This window comes from Amborella trichopoda, chromosome 12 (assembly GCF_054954075.1).
Source record: "Amborella trichopoda isolate Santa Cruz 75 chromosome 12, AtrichopodaSantaCruz75HAP2 v2.0, whole genome shotgun sequence".
Lineage (NCBI taxonomy): Eukaryota > Viridiplantae > Streptophyta > Magnoliopsida > Amborellales > Amborellaceae > Amborella > Amborella trichopoda.
The window spans coordinates 2,448,340-2,466,894 of record NC_142347.1 but is presented as its reverse complement, the minus strand read 5'-3'; the positions used below and the strand labels follow the sequence as shown (position 1 = coordinate 2,466,894).

The 18,555-nt window shown below is 33.7% G+C and overlaps 1 protein-coding gene across 1 annotated transcript; it reads right to left on the bottom strand.

The window, feature by feature from the left end:
* Positions 1-5,574: 5,574 nt before the first annotated feature.
* On the bottom strand, positions 5,575-12,507 carry LOC18433747 (uncharacterized). Its single transcript, XM_006843828.4, has 8 exons — positions 12,248-12,507; positions 10,925-11,230; positions 9,137-9,230; positions 7,793-7,911; positions 7,501-7,653; positions 6,784-6,873; positions 6,469-6,557; positions 5,575-5,963 (listed from the first exon to the last, which is right to left on the bottom strand). Exons 2-7 carry the CDS (start codon positions 11,228-11,230, stop codon positions 6,477-6,479), a joined length of 843 nt encoding a protein of 280 aa, XP_006843891.2. The 5' UTR covers positions 12,248-12,507; the 3' UTR covers positions 5,575-5,963; positions 6,469-6,476.
* Positions 12,508-18,555: the final 6,048 nt, after the last annotated feature.

The window sequence follows — 18,555 nt, the reverse complement described above, 5'->3', positions numbered from 1 at the left end:
CCTTAAGAGAGTTCCATTGCTCTCATATTGATAAGGGTAGTAGTTTGGCTTTTCTATATTTTGTAAATCAGAGACAAACCATTGATCTCGTGTGTTATTGGAGGAAGAGACTTGGTGTGAGGTGTCTCAAATTCGGTTGAAGTAATCTTTCGGTATCTTGCTTTATGCGTTGCAATCATTATATTTCTTGTGTCTTCTTATTTCTATAAGCATTATGTTTCTTTTGTTTATTGAATAAAAGATATTGTAATTAGTAACATCGAATGAGAACCTCTTTTGGTTATTTATTTGTTGATTTCGAGTAAATTTTAATGTAGTTGAATATTTGTAAATGTTCTAGCCAGTGAGAAAAAAAAATTTAAAAACTATATACACTATGCTTGATCACCTTGTCCAACTTTGAAAGGTTATATAAGAGTATTAAAGTGTTAGTTAAATATATTTAGAGGCCCATTTGTGATCTTTCTAGAAAATAAGTAAGGTTTAAATAATAGAGCTACATAACACACTTTGAAAACAACTCCCCGACCAATGTGTCATAAACCTATTACCAAATGCATATAATTTGAATAATGGGTAAAAACATCAAAATAATATTTGTCATAGGCAATGCTACACGGATTCTGACATGCGTGTCGGTATCCATCATATGGAACAAGCATCTAGTACTTCAACACAAAAAGTGATGCAACTAGCACATATTTATAGTCATTTTTTGTGAAATTTTTTAATAAATAGTATATACAATATAAGAGAAAAGTGTATATAAAGTTGCAATCTTAAAATATAGAACTACGGTGCATTTAAAAAATTTATTGTAAAATGATGCTTTGACGTTGGAAAACGTTCTAATTGTTCATCTTGACATCAAGATATATGAATATGGAAGAAATAAAGCTTTTGAGTACCAAAAATAACCCATCTTGCAATACATTATCAAGACCATCTATTTTCAAAATTTTCATGTGTTTATAGATGTACTTAATTGGAACCATTTTTTAAATCTAAAATTGTATAATTAGATATTGAAATGCATTCTTAAGCCACTCTAAGAATATTTTGCACCAAAATTACATCTTATAATAAATTTTGATAGTGGAACTTACTTTGATTGTTTAAAATTATAACCTCATGCAAACTACGCCCACAGTATAATCTCCTATATTATCTCACATGTTAGGTTGTAAAAAAACGTGCTAGAACTCACCAGAATAATGCAATATCACCAGAATAATGCAATAAACAAAGACTCTAGTTTGGGGCATCATTGGGCACAAGGTGTGAGCAATTCCATTGGTCACAGGATATTCATAAAATATTGGAGAAGAGCCTCAAATTCTTGGGCTTTTTATGCACTAGTGGTAATGATAAAGAATTGGGTCCACTTACCTCTATCAGCTATCCTAATATTTGCATTTATTTTAGGAAAATATATCAATGAAATAGTCAAACCACCTAACAAATTAGTTAGGTAGTTAAATGAACTAAGTTATGAATAAAGTAAATACGGTATATAAAGATGCTTTCACTTAGTTGTTCAATAATTTTGCTAAAAATGCTCGACATACCCTTGTTTTGAGTTTGTAACCATAAACAAAGGAGGATATTTAGGTAATTTAGTTATTTTAAGTTATTTCATCCAAATGACTTGAATACCCTTACTGTTCCAAGTTTCAAATTCGGAACATGTTTTTTCATTGAAAAATCTTATTCTAATTTTGGAAGTTTGAGCAAGTAGATAAATTAAATCTTTTGGATCAGGCAACTTGAATAGGGGTAAAATTATCAAAATGCTCTATTTGTTTCGTGTTTCAAGCCTAGACAAATTTTTAAGCAAAATAATATGTTTAACACAAAGCAAGCAGTGCTTTCCAAGTCATTTGGATCAAGTATAAGTGTGTCAAATAACCCAAGTGCATTTACTTATCAAAGTTACTTACTCAGAAGTCAGAACAAGGCCATATATTTTTAACTATTAAGTACCTAAATGGAAATATCTTTAAAAAAGCAACTATTTTGTTAGTAAAATTGTCAATTTAACCATACCACTGATTTTTGATAAATCAATGAGGCAATGTGACCATTTTAATGATATTTTCCGTATTATTTTGGTACTGATGATAGGCATCTTTTATTTTATTTATTTTTATCTAACAGGCAGTACAATAGTATTATTAGGTGAATAAGCACGGTTACAAAAAGAATCTCACATGAATAGTGGCAGATCAAGCAGATACTGTGGCTATTGTCAAGTGAACAAAAACCAACACTATTTCTAAAATTTCATGCATTCAAACGAACTTTTAACGGCTGTTCATGTATGGCCCCTCAAAGGGCACGTGTACGCATGCTTATATTCCTAATAGCATAATTATCATGATCGGACCGAAGTATAGCTTTGATGAGCTAGATCGCCAATTCGTGTCTGGGTCGATTTGGTTGAAGAAAAAAATTAAGTTTAGTCGAAACCAATGTTTGAGTGGTTTTGGCAGGTCTACCAGAGTGGTTTTGGCCGGATCCACCATCAAAATGAAATTCGGCAAATTTTTTAAATATATGTTATATTTTAAAATTATGATAGATCTTTCCTTTTTTTTTTCTTACTAAAATAAGTTCCGACCAGTTCTCGACTAACTTTCGAACTGATTTTGACTAGACTAAACTCAGTTCAATAGCCGGTCCAATCCTAATAATACCATGCCCCGCTCTTTCTCTTAAGATACAAAATAATATGGAATTGCTCCAAGTCTCACCGAAAACCTTAAACCTCGCTCAATGAAATTTGATTACTCTCTGCCTTAAATTTTTTTTTCGCATACTTGGAGCCTTCTCTCTCCCTAAACCTTTTTCGCACACTTGGAGTCTAGATTAAAAGATGCTACCTATTCATATTTCTCTCTCTCTTCAAATAAGTCATTGTTTATGGAATTCATAGTTATCACGCTCATATCCAGCCGGTCCAACTGCCGACCAGTGTTTTAGTCAATTAAGTCCAAGGCAAAAGTCAGATTTAGTCAAAATCAATCAAAACAAACATCTAACCGGCTAAACCTGTTGATTTTAACTAGTTTTACCGTCAATATGAATTTGGGCAAATTCATTAAATACATTTTATATTTTTTTTTATATCTATTTTCTTTCATTTTTCTATAATCCAGTCCAATTAATTTGATCAGTGGTTAGACTGATTTTGATTAGACCAAACCTCACTGGTTCGATGGTCAGCCCGATCTTGATATCATTGCTGGAACTAAATTTTAAAATGTGCATTAAAGCTCAGTCGGTATGGGCCGAGGGCAATATCATAAATTTATATTTACTTGCTCTTATGAACAAAGATGGAAAAATGGGCATTATTATTGAACTATTTACACTTTTTGCTGCTAGTTGCAAGATATGGAGACTTATGATCTTATTGAGAACAGAATCACAGACCAAAATTCGTATAATTGACTTTAATTAATAGAAAAAACGCTATGATGATGATAATAATGCCGTTGGTGGTAAGATGGGTTTTTCTATCGTATAGGCTTGTACCTATCGGTAGAACTATGTTATTGTCGGGGGAATTTCGCTTAGAATTGACCCTATTGAAGCACACCATGCTTGCATGCCACTTATTCCAACGCGACTATAAAGAAATTTTATTCCTAGAGCTAAAAAAAGTTGAGATCCAAACGGGAACATAGGCTCTAAACCTACCCCAACGTTATTGTTTGCCTATCGTCTAGTGACAACGGTGCTTTTTACACAAATATGAAAATAGTTTTTGCATAATACCCAAAAATTTGAAGCTGCAATTACTGCACTGTGATCACGGTAATAGTGTAGACATACAGTTCGTAGTCTTCGAAATCGTGGGTGAATGGTGATGGGTTAAGCAGGTGTGTACAAGAGAGAGAATGACATGTTTGGTGGAACACCTTTCACTCCACGGATCATAAAAATTCATGGAGAGGTACGTAAAGAGACGCCTCATTGACTAGAGTCAAAGTTCAACATAAAAATTCTCGAACTTTGTAATAGACCTCAGCCATCCAATTTAATATCTAATGGATATGAATAATTGTGATTTCTTTATAACAAAGGTAAATGGTCTCATAGTAGACAATCCTGTTAAAGAAAAATATATAAAGAGACCATTTACTTTTGGTACAGGAAAGTCATAATTATCCTTGGCATTTTAAATTGAGTGGTTACAAAAATGTCATTGATTAGATTTAAAGTTCAATAGGAACAAACCCCCGACTATCCGATTTAGCATTTAATGGGTAGGAATAATTGTGATCTCTTCGTAATAAATATAAATGGCTTCATAGTATACAATCCCAATGAAGAAATTTGACTATATGGGCAGGCCACTTGCCTGTATAAAACCCATATTGTCCAATTTAATTGGACAGTGTAGATTGCAGCGTGTTTCAGTTAGAAAGTGCGATTCAGTTGGGCATGTCTGCATACACAACTTCAGTTAGAAAGTGCGATTTAGTTCAAATAGATTGCTCTAAGGCAACCCAAATAATTGGATGAAGCTTGGATATTGATAACAATGTTGATGTGGGGCCTACCTACATAAAAATCATGTCTTTTGTTAACAAGCAATAAACGTCACTTTGTCCAAAAAAAAAAAAAAAAAGATATCTCAACACTACTTATTGTTAGTGGCTACTTATTAACTTTTGGATGCAGTTTGATAAAGCACAAGTCATATGGAAAAAAATAAAGCTTCATCTTGAAACCTCATTCAAAAAACATTTTTAGCATAGAAATCTCCATGATGATTCTACAATGAATTTCCACCACCGATTACAAAATTTGTAGCTAAAAAATATATATAAATCTTACACATCCATGAACACTTGAAAACGGAGAGTGTAGATAATATGTTAAAACATACACCATTTTCAGGGCTTCAAAATCTAATTTTTTCATAACCATAATGGTCAAGGTCAAGATTATTAATTTAAAGGTTCTTCGACGCTATTACTACAATTTTTTATGAGTATCGAGGTGAAGCTTTACTTATTTTGATAGTGGTGCAGCCCGATCAAAACATTTTCCTTTAACTTTTAGAGATTTCTTCTCCTTACGGTCAAGTTTTTAAGAGCTAGAAAGAGGTTTCTCTTTGAAGACATCCAAAAAAAAATTGGAATAACAGAGAGAAGATAAGCTAGGATGAGTAATCACACACATAACTAGAGTAGGAGAGGTTTCCTCTTTGGACATGGTTTCTATGCAACGAGCTGGCATAATGTAGAAATACAGGCTTGGCAATAAATATAGTTTTTAAATTTAAATTGATCTTAATTTTTAAAGAATATATAATTTTTAACATGGAGATCATGAATATGAAAAAAATAAAATAAAATTGAAAACTAAAAATAATAATTATATCAAGAAAACATTTGGACAGTTAGTTACACTTGTTTTTAGATGGACCACCTATTTGCATCCATCTTTACCTCTGGACCACATATTGTAGAAATGCGGTCAAGCCCGCATGAAACAATTTTCTTTCCTCTTAATGCTTCTTATTGTGAATTTTATTGGTTAAAAAAATGCAAACCAGGTAAGTTTCAGCCAAAATCCTCAACATACAAATATCACAAAACTAATCAACAATTTAGGTTCATTCTCCATTATTACAAGATTCATTCATTATGTATATATATTTACACCAAGGAAATTTTGACTCTGACAAACTTTATATCACAAAAAAAGCAGCAGCAGCCCATGCATTAAACAGAAATAAAGTTTGAAACCCATCAAACTCTTTGATTTCCGAACATAACAACGTAGATGGCAGCAGTGAGCAAATGCTTCCACATGAGCATGTGGTGTTCATCAACAAACTGTGTGAAATCTGACTTGGATAAATGTAACTCTTCAGATCCAAGCATGACATATATCCTATGGAAATCCCAATCATTTTTGTAGTACGCTACATGGTTAATGTATAGAACCTGAAACATCAGAGCCAGACATCATAAGAAATTCTGTCGCTTTTTTATAGCATTGTCTTGTAATGTACTTTTCCTCTCTCTCTCTCTCTCTCTCTCTCTCTCTCTCTCTCAGTTGGAGCCCATGCATTCTTCTTTCTTTTTTTTTCCATCAATGACAGTAATAGCCAGGTAAATGCAAAGAACTGTAGATGATATAATACTTAAAAGTTGGTCAGTTTTTAAAAGCCTTCTCAAGGTTGTCAGAAAACTATAACAGACTAGTATCCCAAGAATGACAATTTTTTAAATATTTATCAAGGAATAGATTCTTTTAGAAGAGTCATATGTAAATTAATCACCTGTTTTAAGTAAATAATGGTGTTTCTAGGTGATAATATTATTTTAGCCATTCTCAAAAACATGAGACGCTTTTTATCTAGAAAGATTCAGGACTTTCCAATAAATATGGGAAGACAAAAATCAGCAAAGTTAGAACAGGAGCACAAGAAGAGACTACGAAAGGTACCTATATCATCATACACTCCTCAGCAGAGTTGCTTCAAGTGACAGTGTCTGTTGATTTGGATTTTGAACCTCAATCAAACTCTGAACCCTCTGCAGCCCCATCCATTCAGATGCAACATCATATCAAATAAAAGAGCAAAAAGAAAATTCATTATACACCAGGACTCTCTCTCTCTCTCTCTCTCTCTCTCTCTCTCTCTCTCTCTTTCTCTCTCTCTCTCTCGGTGATGTATGCGAGCACATGCATGCACACACACGCAGCAAATCCAAACAAGAAACACAGTAAATGGAGAAATTGACTTTATTTTATCTTCACCTTCACAGAACTTCCAACTTCCTCAAGTTTCTGCAATATCAATTCTTCCGAAGAATGGAATGCATCATGGTAAAGAGCACAAGGTGACATCTTCAATCAACACCAGCAAAAACCAGCAATTCATGAGTTCATATTCCAAGAACTAAGAGGTTCTCTTAACTAATGCTCTTTTTTCTTGTAATTGGTCTTTTATGCTAGGCAGGCTATGGAGGTGAATGTTAGCCACAACCCCATGTTTGACAATGGAACTCTCATAAGAAAAAAAAAAACATTTATTTTAACAAGAGGGAAAGCATGCTATAACCCAATGTAATATGTAAATACACAGAACTCATTCAGGTCATCAAATCCAATTAAATGGATCGTGATGGAGAGAGTAACCCACCACTGGGGCGATGTGTTGCTCTATTTTGTCCCACCCACTCTTCAACACCACCCATAACTTCATTGGATAGTGATGATACCAGTGGACTATCTCTTTTCATAGTTCAAAATTTTTTTATCAATAATGTTTTTTAGTTCACATTAGATTATTATATACTTTCCCTTGACAGAAACCAACACAATCACAAAGAGGAAGATGAAATACAACGTAATGTACACGATGAAGTAATTTATATTTTCATTCATGCTATAGCATATACTGTGTCCTTGGTCCAGATGAATTACTATGTAGAAGAAGGAAAAGTAAATATAAAAAGGCACACAAACACATACTGATCGAGGCGTCAACCGGTTCTCCACATTAATCCGTGCCCATAGCGGAGGAGGGCAGTGGAAACCAGACCCAAAACTTGGCATCCCTTCATTAACAGAGACTTCTCTGGCTAGACCCTCTTTCCTCATGTTTGCGAGAAGAACTAGGATGGCCTAGGCAGAATAAGTCATTAATTAATATCAGTAAAGGCAAACTATAACATATTCCAATGGACTATGGTCTAATGCACTTGAAAGTTATTTCCACTATCTGTTTCCACTGACACAATGGAACTTCAAATTGGTGTATTACCTTCCTGAATGCCCTTGGATGAACAATCCCTTGAATCTGAATGTCATCACTTGGAGGCCTTCTTACACCTGAATTCTCTAGTCTAATAGAGTATATGCCAAACTTGGACTGCAAGTATCCTGTAGAAGCCAAGAACTATTTTTGAGGTGTATGGAAGTTTTAAAAGATTCTGCTGAGAGCGTCTCACAGTGTTAACCCAAAAATTGTACCGATAACAGCCGTGTTTTTGATGATATAGAAACTCTAGAAAGAGAAGGCAGTTTTTTCTCAAATACAAAGGGCAACTTTTTTTGCATCATCACCAAAAGAGGTGATGAAGCACATCTATAAATGGTAAGTATACCTCCAAATAGTTGAGAGTACTTCAGGGCAAATGTAACTATATATTACAAGTGGCCATTTTCTCCATCATTTCATCAATATTTTTATTCTCAAGAAGGTGATTTTAACACAATGTAGTCACTTACACGGGTAAAAAAAAATTTGCCTAAACAAATGAATACATTTCTTTCATGCCAATATCATTTCATAAGCGTGCCCAACCCAGTTAACAGTGTCTCACAGAGGTAGCCCTCAGCCACCATTGCCATTAACTCTACATCATCCGAGCACATGAGAAAGAGGTTACAACTTACAACTTAATTTCAAAACAAGAGAAGGTTATGATCCTGAATTTCTAAACTTTAACTTTTTAAGAGTGTATTTCTTATTTGTTCAAGGTTCAAGAGGATAAAGACACTGACCATAACGAATTCTAAAAGCACCATATGTATTTACTACAAAAGGCTTTTAGGATATTATGCTTTGAATTTCTATATATAGAATCTGTGTTCAAGCATCCTGGATGAAGTCAACCTTCAAAAAATGGGAAGTTGGTAGCCATGGACTGAACACAATTGTAAAATGCCAGAGGGATCGGAGCAAGGAAGGTGGTGAGAGTAGAAAGAATCAAGATCAACATCATTTTATAGCCGCCTATAAGAGAAGAATTTAGAAAGGTCAGAATCAAAATGTGGTTTGTAAAATTGGAAGTCTCATAAAAGTGCGAAGTATCACTGGTTGATATGTACAGGTTTGAAAAAGTCCTCCTAGCGAGTTTTTGAACATTAGTACTTGAAGATTTCCAAGAGTTGTTTAGCTCTAGAAAGATAACCTTTGACCATTTCATAAAAAAGCTAACAAAGGCTGGTTCCCAAGCAGGGGGGATTGTAGAGGATAGTCGACTTCCATTGTAGAGAATCTCCAAAGAAAAATAAATGACTTATCAGAAACATAAAAGACAAAAGGCTCTATCACTTCTCAATATTTAATGATTGCTGCACAATATATGCTGAATCATCTTACCTTGTTCAACTACTACATCTGTTACAGAAGGAAGAAGTACATGCTTTTCTTTCTTGAGTACACCAAAACAAGGCAAGAACACCGGTCTCGTAACCTGCAGAAACCAGTAGAAATTGTAAGCTACAAAATCGATGTAATACCATAGCTACGAAAGCATTTTAAAGTTTAGCAAGAGCTCACATTCAATGAAACATGCAAAAAGTAATTAATAATTGTGTAAACACTGATTGGGATAGTGTTACTACAGGATAGATTCACGACTCAGGAGCCACATGTAATGTGTTTTCTTATTTAGAAACACAATAACCACCCTTACAAGTTCAAGTGAGAATGACAGTGTAAACTTTAGAGCTTAAGTACTTTTTCTTGTGTGAACAAACTCTAGGTACTTCAAGTTGGTTGGCAGGCATATTTGCCTTCAAAAATCAGTTGCAAAAAGTATTGACACCAATTTCATGAATAAAATATGAACAAATTTTCAAAAATTACAAAGATCAAGGAAATTACTTACCAACATTTTGTGGTGTAAACACCAGACAAGAGAACACATAGCATTCTAAATAATTCAGCAGATTTAAGCTTATCACTTGCATGTACATAATATGAAGCAAGCTTCCCAATCTACCTTTAATAATAAGTAAGTTTCCCCGATCAGCCTTTCCCAAAGTCCACCTAAACTTTCAAAATCAGAAGAAAATTGGTTCATTTTTTCTGTAATAATCACGCATCAGATTTTGTACCACATAAATCTAGCCCCAACTCCCAAGTCAGTTGGGCAATGTGCTTCAATATTCAAAGTTCAAATAGTCATCAAACAAAGATGCACATGGCAAAGGACATGCCGCATATAGAAATATCAAGTATCTAAAACCAAACTTTTCCATGAACACCAAATAAGACATTGACATACACTTGTAAATACATAGTTTTGATCGATGAGACCTGAAACAATGTTAGCACAAAGTTAGATATTTGGAGGAATGCTCTACAATTTAAAGTTTCTAAAATTAGCTGAACTAAGACATAGTATATGGGATGCAAGTTTAATAATAATAGGGGTAGAGACGAGGAAGTAGTTAAGATTGAAGGTCAGGAAACAGACAAAAAGATTGATGATCAGGAAATACCAAAAAGAATGCACTTTCAATATCTTGGGTCAAGAATATGGAGAGATTGGGGAAGATGTCGCACATAGAATTAGAATTTGGTGGGCGAAGTGGATATCTACAACCGGAATTTTATGTGATTGCCGCAATACCAATGAAGCTGAAGGGCAAATTCTATAGGGCAGTTATGAGACCAACTTTGCTCTATGGGGCGGAATGTTGAGCGGTCAAAAAATAATATACCCATAGAATGAGTGTAGCGGAGATGAGGATGTTGAGATGGATGAGTGGCAAGACAAGAAGGGATAGCTTGAAATGAATACATTTGGAAAAATTTAGGTGTGGCACCAATAGGTGATAAGATGAGAGAGAGTCGACTAGGTGGACTGACTACGTGTGGCGCAAAACCAGTACAACACCTATTAGGAGGTGCGAGTGAGTTCAAGTGGAAGGCTCAAAAAGAGAAAGGGGCAGGCCCAAAAGGACATGGTTAGAGGTAGTGAGAAAAACATAGGGGGACTTATGGCCTCCCTGAGAGTAACCCTTAATAAAGCATAATGGTAGCTCAGGATTCGTGTAACCGACCCCAATTAGTTGGGAAAAGGCTTTGACGATGATGACATACAATTGTAAATAAGTCAATATTTCAAATTAAGAAACAAAGCAAAGAATCTCCACATACCTTGTAAATTATAGCATTTGGGGTGACATACAACTTTCTCGATCTAAAGTCTCTCCGAACAATGTATCTCCTTATAGGCAGATAAAGCAACATGATTAGCCCCGCCCCCCATGCTACAATTAGAAGTAAAGAATACATAACCCATTGAGTAGTCTGATATTTGACAAAATTATCTTCCATCTCCTCAAAGGATGCTTTGTATAAGACAGTCTCATCACCAACTTCATTATCTTCTTGAGATTGCTCATCTGATAATAATCTCCTCTCTATACGATCAACTTCTATGACCCCATCTTCCGAACCCATCTGTTTATATTTGTGTAATTTATTAAAGCTGGGAACTTATTACCATGTCAATGAAGAAAGTAATAACAGTACAATAGTCTCATTTTAAGCATTGGCCAATGCTTCATAGTAAACTCGTAACTGTTTTAAAACAAATAAAAAAGAAAAGAAATGTGAAACTACAAAAGACAGCGAAATTCGTCTTTGCTGATAGAAAATTTGTAGTTAGACTATATTTTTTAAACAAGGCTAACACAAGTACATGGTCTCTCACAGGGTAGTTATTTGGTGACTCTCTTGCTCTTCATTTCTTTAGATACTTTCATCCAGGAAAAGAAAATAAAAGGAAAAATATTTTCCTAACAAAATTTTCCAAATAAAAAACATCTTGTCTGCATGACATGAAGCTTTTGGATTTTTTTTTTTTTTTCATAATTAGCTTTTGGATCTTCATTAAATCTTAAAAGTGGTCATTTCTGGAAATATCCAGTTCTACTATGTTTAGCTATTTATGTCTCTCTGATCAGCAAAGCAAATAGAAGATTAGAAAAAGAAAAATAAACAATTATTGATGAAATGCCTTATTCCAGCAATTTACTAGGTTTACAATGAGTGCATAGAAATATAAAAACATAAAAACACACTCACCAATCAAGAAAAAAACACAGAGTCTAAACAAACTTCAACTGAATTTTAAGTTTCAATATGCGGAGACCAGCTCTTGAGTTCATAATAAATGAAATAAAAATAAAATTTTCATAAACCCCTGAACGAAAAGCTGCTTAATTGTTTATACGGATAATCAAATGCTGAATTTAAGAGCCATAAAACTGAACATTTGACCGAGCTTATTTCCTATTAAACATACCAGTGAAAAACAACACAGCAGTGAAACTATTCAATGCAGATGTAAAATCCCATTAAATTGCTGTAATTCTACTTGTCTACAACCAAAAGCAAACGATCAACAAACTTATGCACTTTTCCTTGAATATAGATAACTAAAACTTCAATATTGAATGAAATTTATCAGTTTACCTTGCTTCTACCTCTCCTTCCAGAACTAAGTCAGGAACCTGAGCTTCCAGTTGTTATATGACAGGTTTTTCCACTGAAAATGCTTAGAAAGTGGCACTAGTGATGAACTTCAAGGTGTTTTGGAATTTGGACCCGGAAAATCAGATTTCACGGCGATTTTTCAATTTTCCGGCAATTTTCCGGCCTGAAAACAAGGATTTTATGTTACGGGAAATTTTATCAGCGGTCTGCAAGTAATAGGCGCCGCCGAACCCACCCGTCAAAGTGGCGCTGAACGGAAGATTGGCGATTTCTGCTTCCCAGTGGTTCCAAATTGCGGCGGTTCAAAATTTCGGATGATTTCAGTTAGTTTCGGTTTCGAAATCAAGGGTGGATTGATTAGATTCTTTAGAAACGTAAATATCAGAGCCGAAACAGAACCGTCCATATCTCTTTGAAAAAGAAAATGTTATGATAGGGCCGCAGCCCTATCAAAACAAATAAAAGCCTCATCTCGTAACACATCGAAAGTTATAGTTAAAAAGTATTGGAGAACCTTTGCAATAATCATTTTGGCTTTAACATTATGGTTGTGAAAAAAAATTAGGATTTTAAAATTTAAAAATAATATATATTGTAACAAATTATCTAGATTGTCTATTTTACCTTAAATATAAGTGTTCATAAATCGGCAAGATCTATATTATTTTTTAAGTTTCAAATTTTTTTAATTTTCAAAATTTATTGTCAATATTGTAAATTGATTTTAGAGTCATAATAGAGATTTTGGTTGTCAAAAGTACTTTCTGGATGAGAATATGAGGTGAGGCTTTATTTTGTTTCATAAAGTCTGAGCATTATAGAAACTTCATCCCTTTGAAAAGGGACACAGTTTTGGTGTGTCAGCTTGCATTCCCTTGTCTAACATCCATCTCTAAGATGGATGTTAAAAATGTTACATCCACTAAAAGTTAAAATAGATAATGAAGAAAGAAATTCAAAAAATAATATTTATATTTAAAAAATAAAATTTCAAATTTAAATAATTGTCATGGTTGACATTATTGAACTCTAAAATTTTGGATTGAAAATATATCTTTAAGATATAATTTGTAGAGAGGCCACACAAAAATAGTGTGAGTCGGCATACTCTCTAAATACTTCTTACAAAATTCACGTAAATATCCTTCACAATTCTATTTTTCTGAGTCGAGTCGATCTACCTGTTCAAATGAGTTTTGTCTCTAAAAACCTATTTTAGAGATAGATTGTGGATTCAAAATGGTGAGGAATATAAAATACCAACAATGATAAGTAGTAGCCTAAAAAAATATTAAAACATAAAAATTAATTTTTTTTACATAATTTTAACACCATGGATTTCAAAATTTTTTCGGAGCTATTATTTTCCAACATCCATCTCCATGATGGAACTTACATGCGTCAGGGGACGTCAGTGTAGAAGTGTGCATCCCTAAAGCACAAACTACTTTTTTTTTAATATATCGTTAATATACAAATCCACCAATATGGTCTCACTGAAGGTACGACTCTTAATAAAACATAATGACATATTAAGATTCTTATAACCAACCCCAATTAGTTGAAAAAAAGCTATGATGTTGATAATAAAAATGCCCCATAAGTTACTAATATTACATTCGTACCCATATTTTCTATTTTTGGATATTTTCCTGAAAATACCTTGACTTGGAGCTTTGTTAGTCTAATATAATCAAAGTGGCCTTGATTCAAAAGAAAATATTTGGATTTTTAAAATCCAAAAATCTTTGTGTATTGTCATTTAACAAACAAACCTCACAATTTGAAAATCCGACGTTGTTTTTGTACTATCGAACTGATTTTTTGTATTGTCATCCAACAAAAACTTTGGAATTTAGAAATCTAAGGTTGTTCCTGCATAAAAATAAAAAACTCTGAAGTTTACAACTAAGGGACTTTGATAAACTTTGGACCTTTGAAATCAAAATTATTTACATTTTTTATTTGAAAATGGCAAATAAATTGAGAATGAGCATACTAACATGGAAAACGTGAAACTTTTGAAATGACTATACTTTAGTGGGATATATGCACGTTGATTATATCTCTTTACAAGGCGTTATAGATGGGGTTTCACCTATGAAGATTCTCAGGTTTCTATGAAGTGACTCTTTTGTGTCCATTAATTGTATGAATATATAAGCTTATCATATATAGACAAATTACATAAGAGAAAATAAAAAGAAAATCACAAGCACCTAATTATAGTGAAATTTACCATAAAATACAGGATATTGTAACTACCATTTTCATATATATTGATTACAATATACACCATCCATATTAACCTGGTAGACAATATATATTTTCCTTTTATGCTCCCCTCAAACTCAAGATGTTATGAGAAAGAGAAGCTAAAGTTTAAATACTAAGTTGCAGAAAACGAACAGTTAAATCTTCGGGTGCATGGTGTGACCAGTCGAAGCAATTGTTGTCATGCTCAGATTGCTTGATCAACAAGCACATATGAACAACAGGGCAAGTGCAAGCAACGATAGTTCAACAAGCCTCATAAATATAAGGCTCAAATAGAGCATGCTTAATCAACAAACGAAAACTTCAGATCTCCTCCAAGACAGAAAAACAATCGAGATAGCTGAGAAAATTGAATGGCACTTGGAAGAGCCAATAGAACTTGGAGCATTCTGAGACGGATTCAACAGCTTGCAGACAGACAAACATGATCAATTTACAAAACAATATAATTGATCATACAAAAAAGAACATGATCAAGTAACAAAGTAACATACTCAATCTTACAGGAATTGACACAACGAAGCTGAATCTAACTTTGATACCACGTGAAGAGTCACAGGTTTCTTTGCAAAGACTTTATGTGTCCATTAATTGTATGAATATATAGGCTTGTTATATATAAACAAATTATAGATGAGAGAATAGAGAACAAATCACATACACCTAAATTATACCCAAATTTACCATAAAATACAATATATTATAATTACAGTTCTCATATATATTAATTATAATATACACTTTCCACATTAACCTGCTAGACAACATATATTTTCCTTTCACATCACCTACCGCCTAAGACCCCAACTAAACTACACAAAGCACATCCAAAGATATCCCCCACAAGACCTTGATTCCCCCACCCAAATTCTCCATTGGACACCCCATAAATACCTTCCCATCAATTGAGATCCCACATGTCGGGGTTGGGTCAGCGCCAAGAAATAAGCATAAAACAGAGCACAACCTACTCTGAAATGACGCCCAAGAGAATAACAATAAGAGTATGGCTGCGACACACAACCAACGATCAAAGCTAGGGCACATGAGATAGGTCAAAATAGATGCGAAAGAGAGAGCGACAAGGGAGTGGGAGCCAAACAAATGATAGAGCTAACATGCAGTGAAGAGGGAAAAAAGGATGAGGGGAAGAGAAGGTGAGTTCTAAAGCTCCCCTAAGAAACTGTATCTAACTACTTGTAGGAATTTCAAGCTACCAGGGAACATAGAAAATCACGACATGGCTCTTATGGCCCTTAAGGGTGAAGCACCATCTTAGGCGTTACTAAGTAACTAGAAATATGGTCTTCAAAGCCCTCGAGGCAAGTCCCCAAAGCTTGAGGGAAGGCCACGATGGAATATTGATCGTCAACGGGAGGGAAAACTCATCTTAAGTGTTAACCTAAGTAGGAAGAGAGTTGAACGAAGGAAAGGCGGCCAAAAATCAAGAACAAGACATCGATGCAAGGTGAAAAATGACTAAACGAGACGAAAGGAAGGAAGATGGGAGATGAAAAGGATGAAAATGAGAGACAAAAGGATGGGGAAAAGAAAAAAGGGGAGCCCCCCCACCCCTAGCACACCTTACTTCCTCTCTAACAGAAAAGAGATGAGTGGTGCTAGGAAAACAAAAGAGAATAACAAATGAAAACTAGATGGGTAAAAGAGAGAGAGTGATGAGAAGGGTAAAATATAGCAAGAGGTGGAGAAAATAGAGACAAAAAGGAAGGTGGAGAGAGAGAGGGGAAGGGATGGACAAGAATAAAAGGTGGAGAGAGGGGGAGGGGGGGAGGGAAAGAATGATCAAGAAGCTAGAGCAAAGAGCAGAAAAGAAAGAACGAGAGGAGAGAGAAAAAAAAAAAGGGCCAAAGAGAAGAAAAAAAAAGGCTAGAAAATGGAAAAATAAAAAACATGGGAGGGGAAAAAAAAGAGAAAAGAGGCAGCTATGAGAAAAAAAAGGCTCAAATCTGAAGCAATAACCTTAGATCTATGGCTCTAAGAGTAGTTTTGAGTTGGAAAACTCAGATTTAAGAACAAAGAATAAAGAAAATGAAGAATCGAAAGAACATGTCAGAGAGAGAATGGGACCCATCATAAAAGGGGGTGCCCATGAGTCATCTTCTACCAATCACCATCCATCAATTGATCGAATGTTGTATACATCATGGATAATATTTTACATGATCTTTTAATAATGACAAGTGATGGAGGAAGGATTATATTTGTAATATGCCTCAAGTGGCAAGACTACTCTCCTTTTATTTCCATACATCCAATGTTGGATGTTGATGACATTCATGACCATGGATTTTCTATAATCACCTAAACGGGAAAGAAGGGGCCCACCATAGACTCAAATTAAAACTTGTCGTTTAAGGGGATGATCTTCTCTTTCAAATAATTCGCTTTTCCAAGGAAATTAAATGTTATTGTATTTTATATTTTTTAAAATAACTTTGAACAAAAACTACTAAAATTTGCTTTAATATATCCTTCCTTGCTACTTGCCTATCTGCCGAGATTTATCAAATATTCCTTTACTACTTTTGAGCATCAACAAATTGCCAATATTAATCTTATATTTGATCAGTGATATCATTACGTTATAGTTTTATTTAACCTTTCGGTTTTGTAGTCTTTCAAAAATATAAGGCACTATATAACTCGTTTTTTTTAAAGGAAATGTATACAACGAGATCATTTATTTTTGACGCAAGGACATCACAATTGTTTTGACTTTTAGATTTAAAATCAGGTGGTTGACAATATATAATTGTTTGAGCATAAAATCCAAAATAATTTTTTTTCGAATATTATGATATACTTTCATCTATTTGATTCCACACCTAATAGCTTGAAGTGATTGTGACCTCTTTATACTAAAAATCAATGGTCTTATAGTACATAACCTTTTCTTTAACTTGTTGTTATTATAGACATCGGAATTGATAGTGTTATTTGTGCCTAATACTTTTGTCTTTATCCTCCAAAAATAAATTTTGTTTTAAATATTTTCATAATTTTGGGATATTTTTCTAAATACACTTAATAACAATTCACTCTTTTTAACTATTCTAACTCATGGTCACATGTATTTCAGTGGATATTTTGAATTTAAATAAAAAGATAGTTGATCTCTTGTGTTCATTTTGATAAATTTCCCAATTCTTTTTCCTACAATGCATTTATTTTAGAAAAATGTTTATATAGAGTCGAGGCTTTAAACTATCAAATTAGAGCCTACCTAAAAAATATAACTAGAAGAGGTAGTTTTGATGCCCAATATCCTCAATTGATCATCTCGACATCAAAATATATAGACATGAAAAAAAAATGGATTTCAAGTTTTTAAAATAGTGCATCTTGAACGCATTATTGGACCGTCAATTTTCAAGGTTCTCAAGTTTTCATAGATCTGCTCGATCCACACTATTTTTGAAGCCTTAAATTTTATAATTAAAAATGAAAATATATTTTAAGGCTATCACAAAGATTTCCAATATTGAAACCATATTTCTTGATACTATTTGAAGGTGTGTTTTGCTTTGATTGTTTAGAACCTCGGCTCTATACAAATAGCACCTTTTACTTTAGGCTTTCAATATGCTAAGTGAGAGGCAATTAGTACTTTCATAGATCCAAAGTTGAGATAACTTCATATCTTAAAGATTATACTCTTTTTGACTTATGAAAATTTGAGACTTTAAAGGACTAAAGTCAAGACTTGTCAGGATGACTTCGTGTCACAAATATATGAATTCATTTTGACGAAACTTGTCTGAAGTCCCTTTAAAAAAAAGTGTCTAAAACTTCGATCCAAAGTCATTTTCATGTTGGATATATGAGGTCCAAAGGTATTTTTAAATAATAAAACATATTAAAATAAAGTACTAAAATAAATAAATTTTAAAAAATGTTCATCTTATATGCTCATTTTCTTCCTAAAGTAATGTTTAAGTAAAGTGATTTATGTGTCAGGGACCCGTAACTATAATTGCATCCCCTGCGGC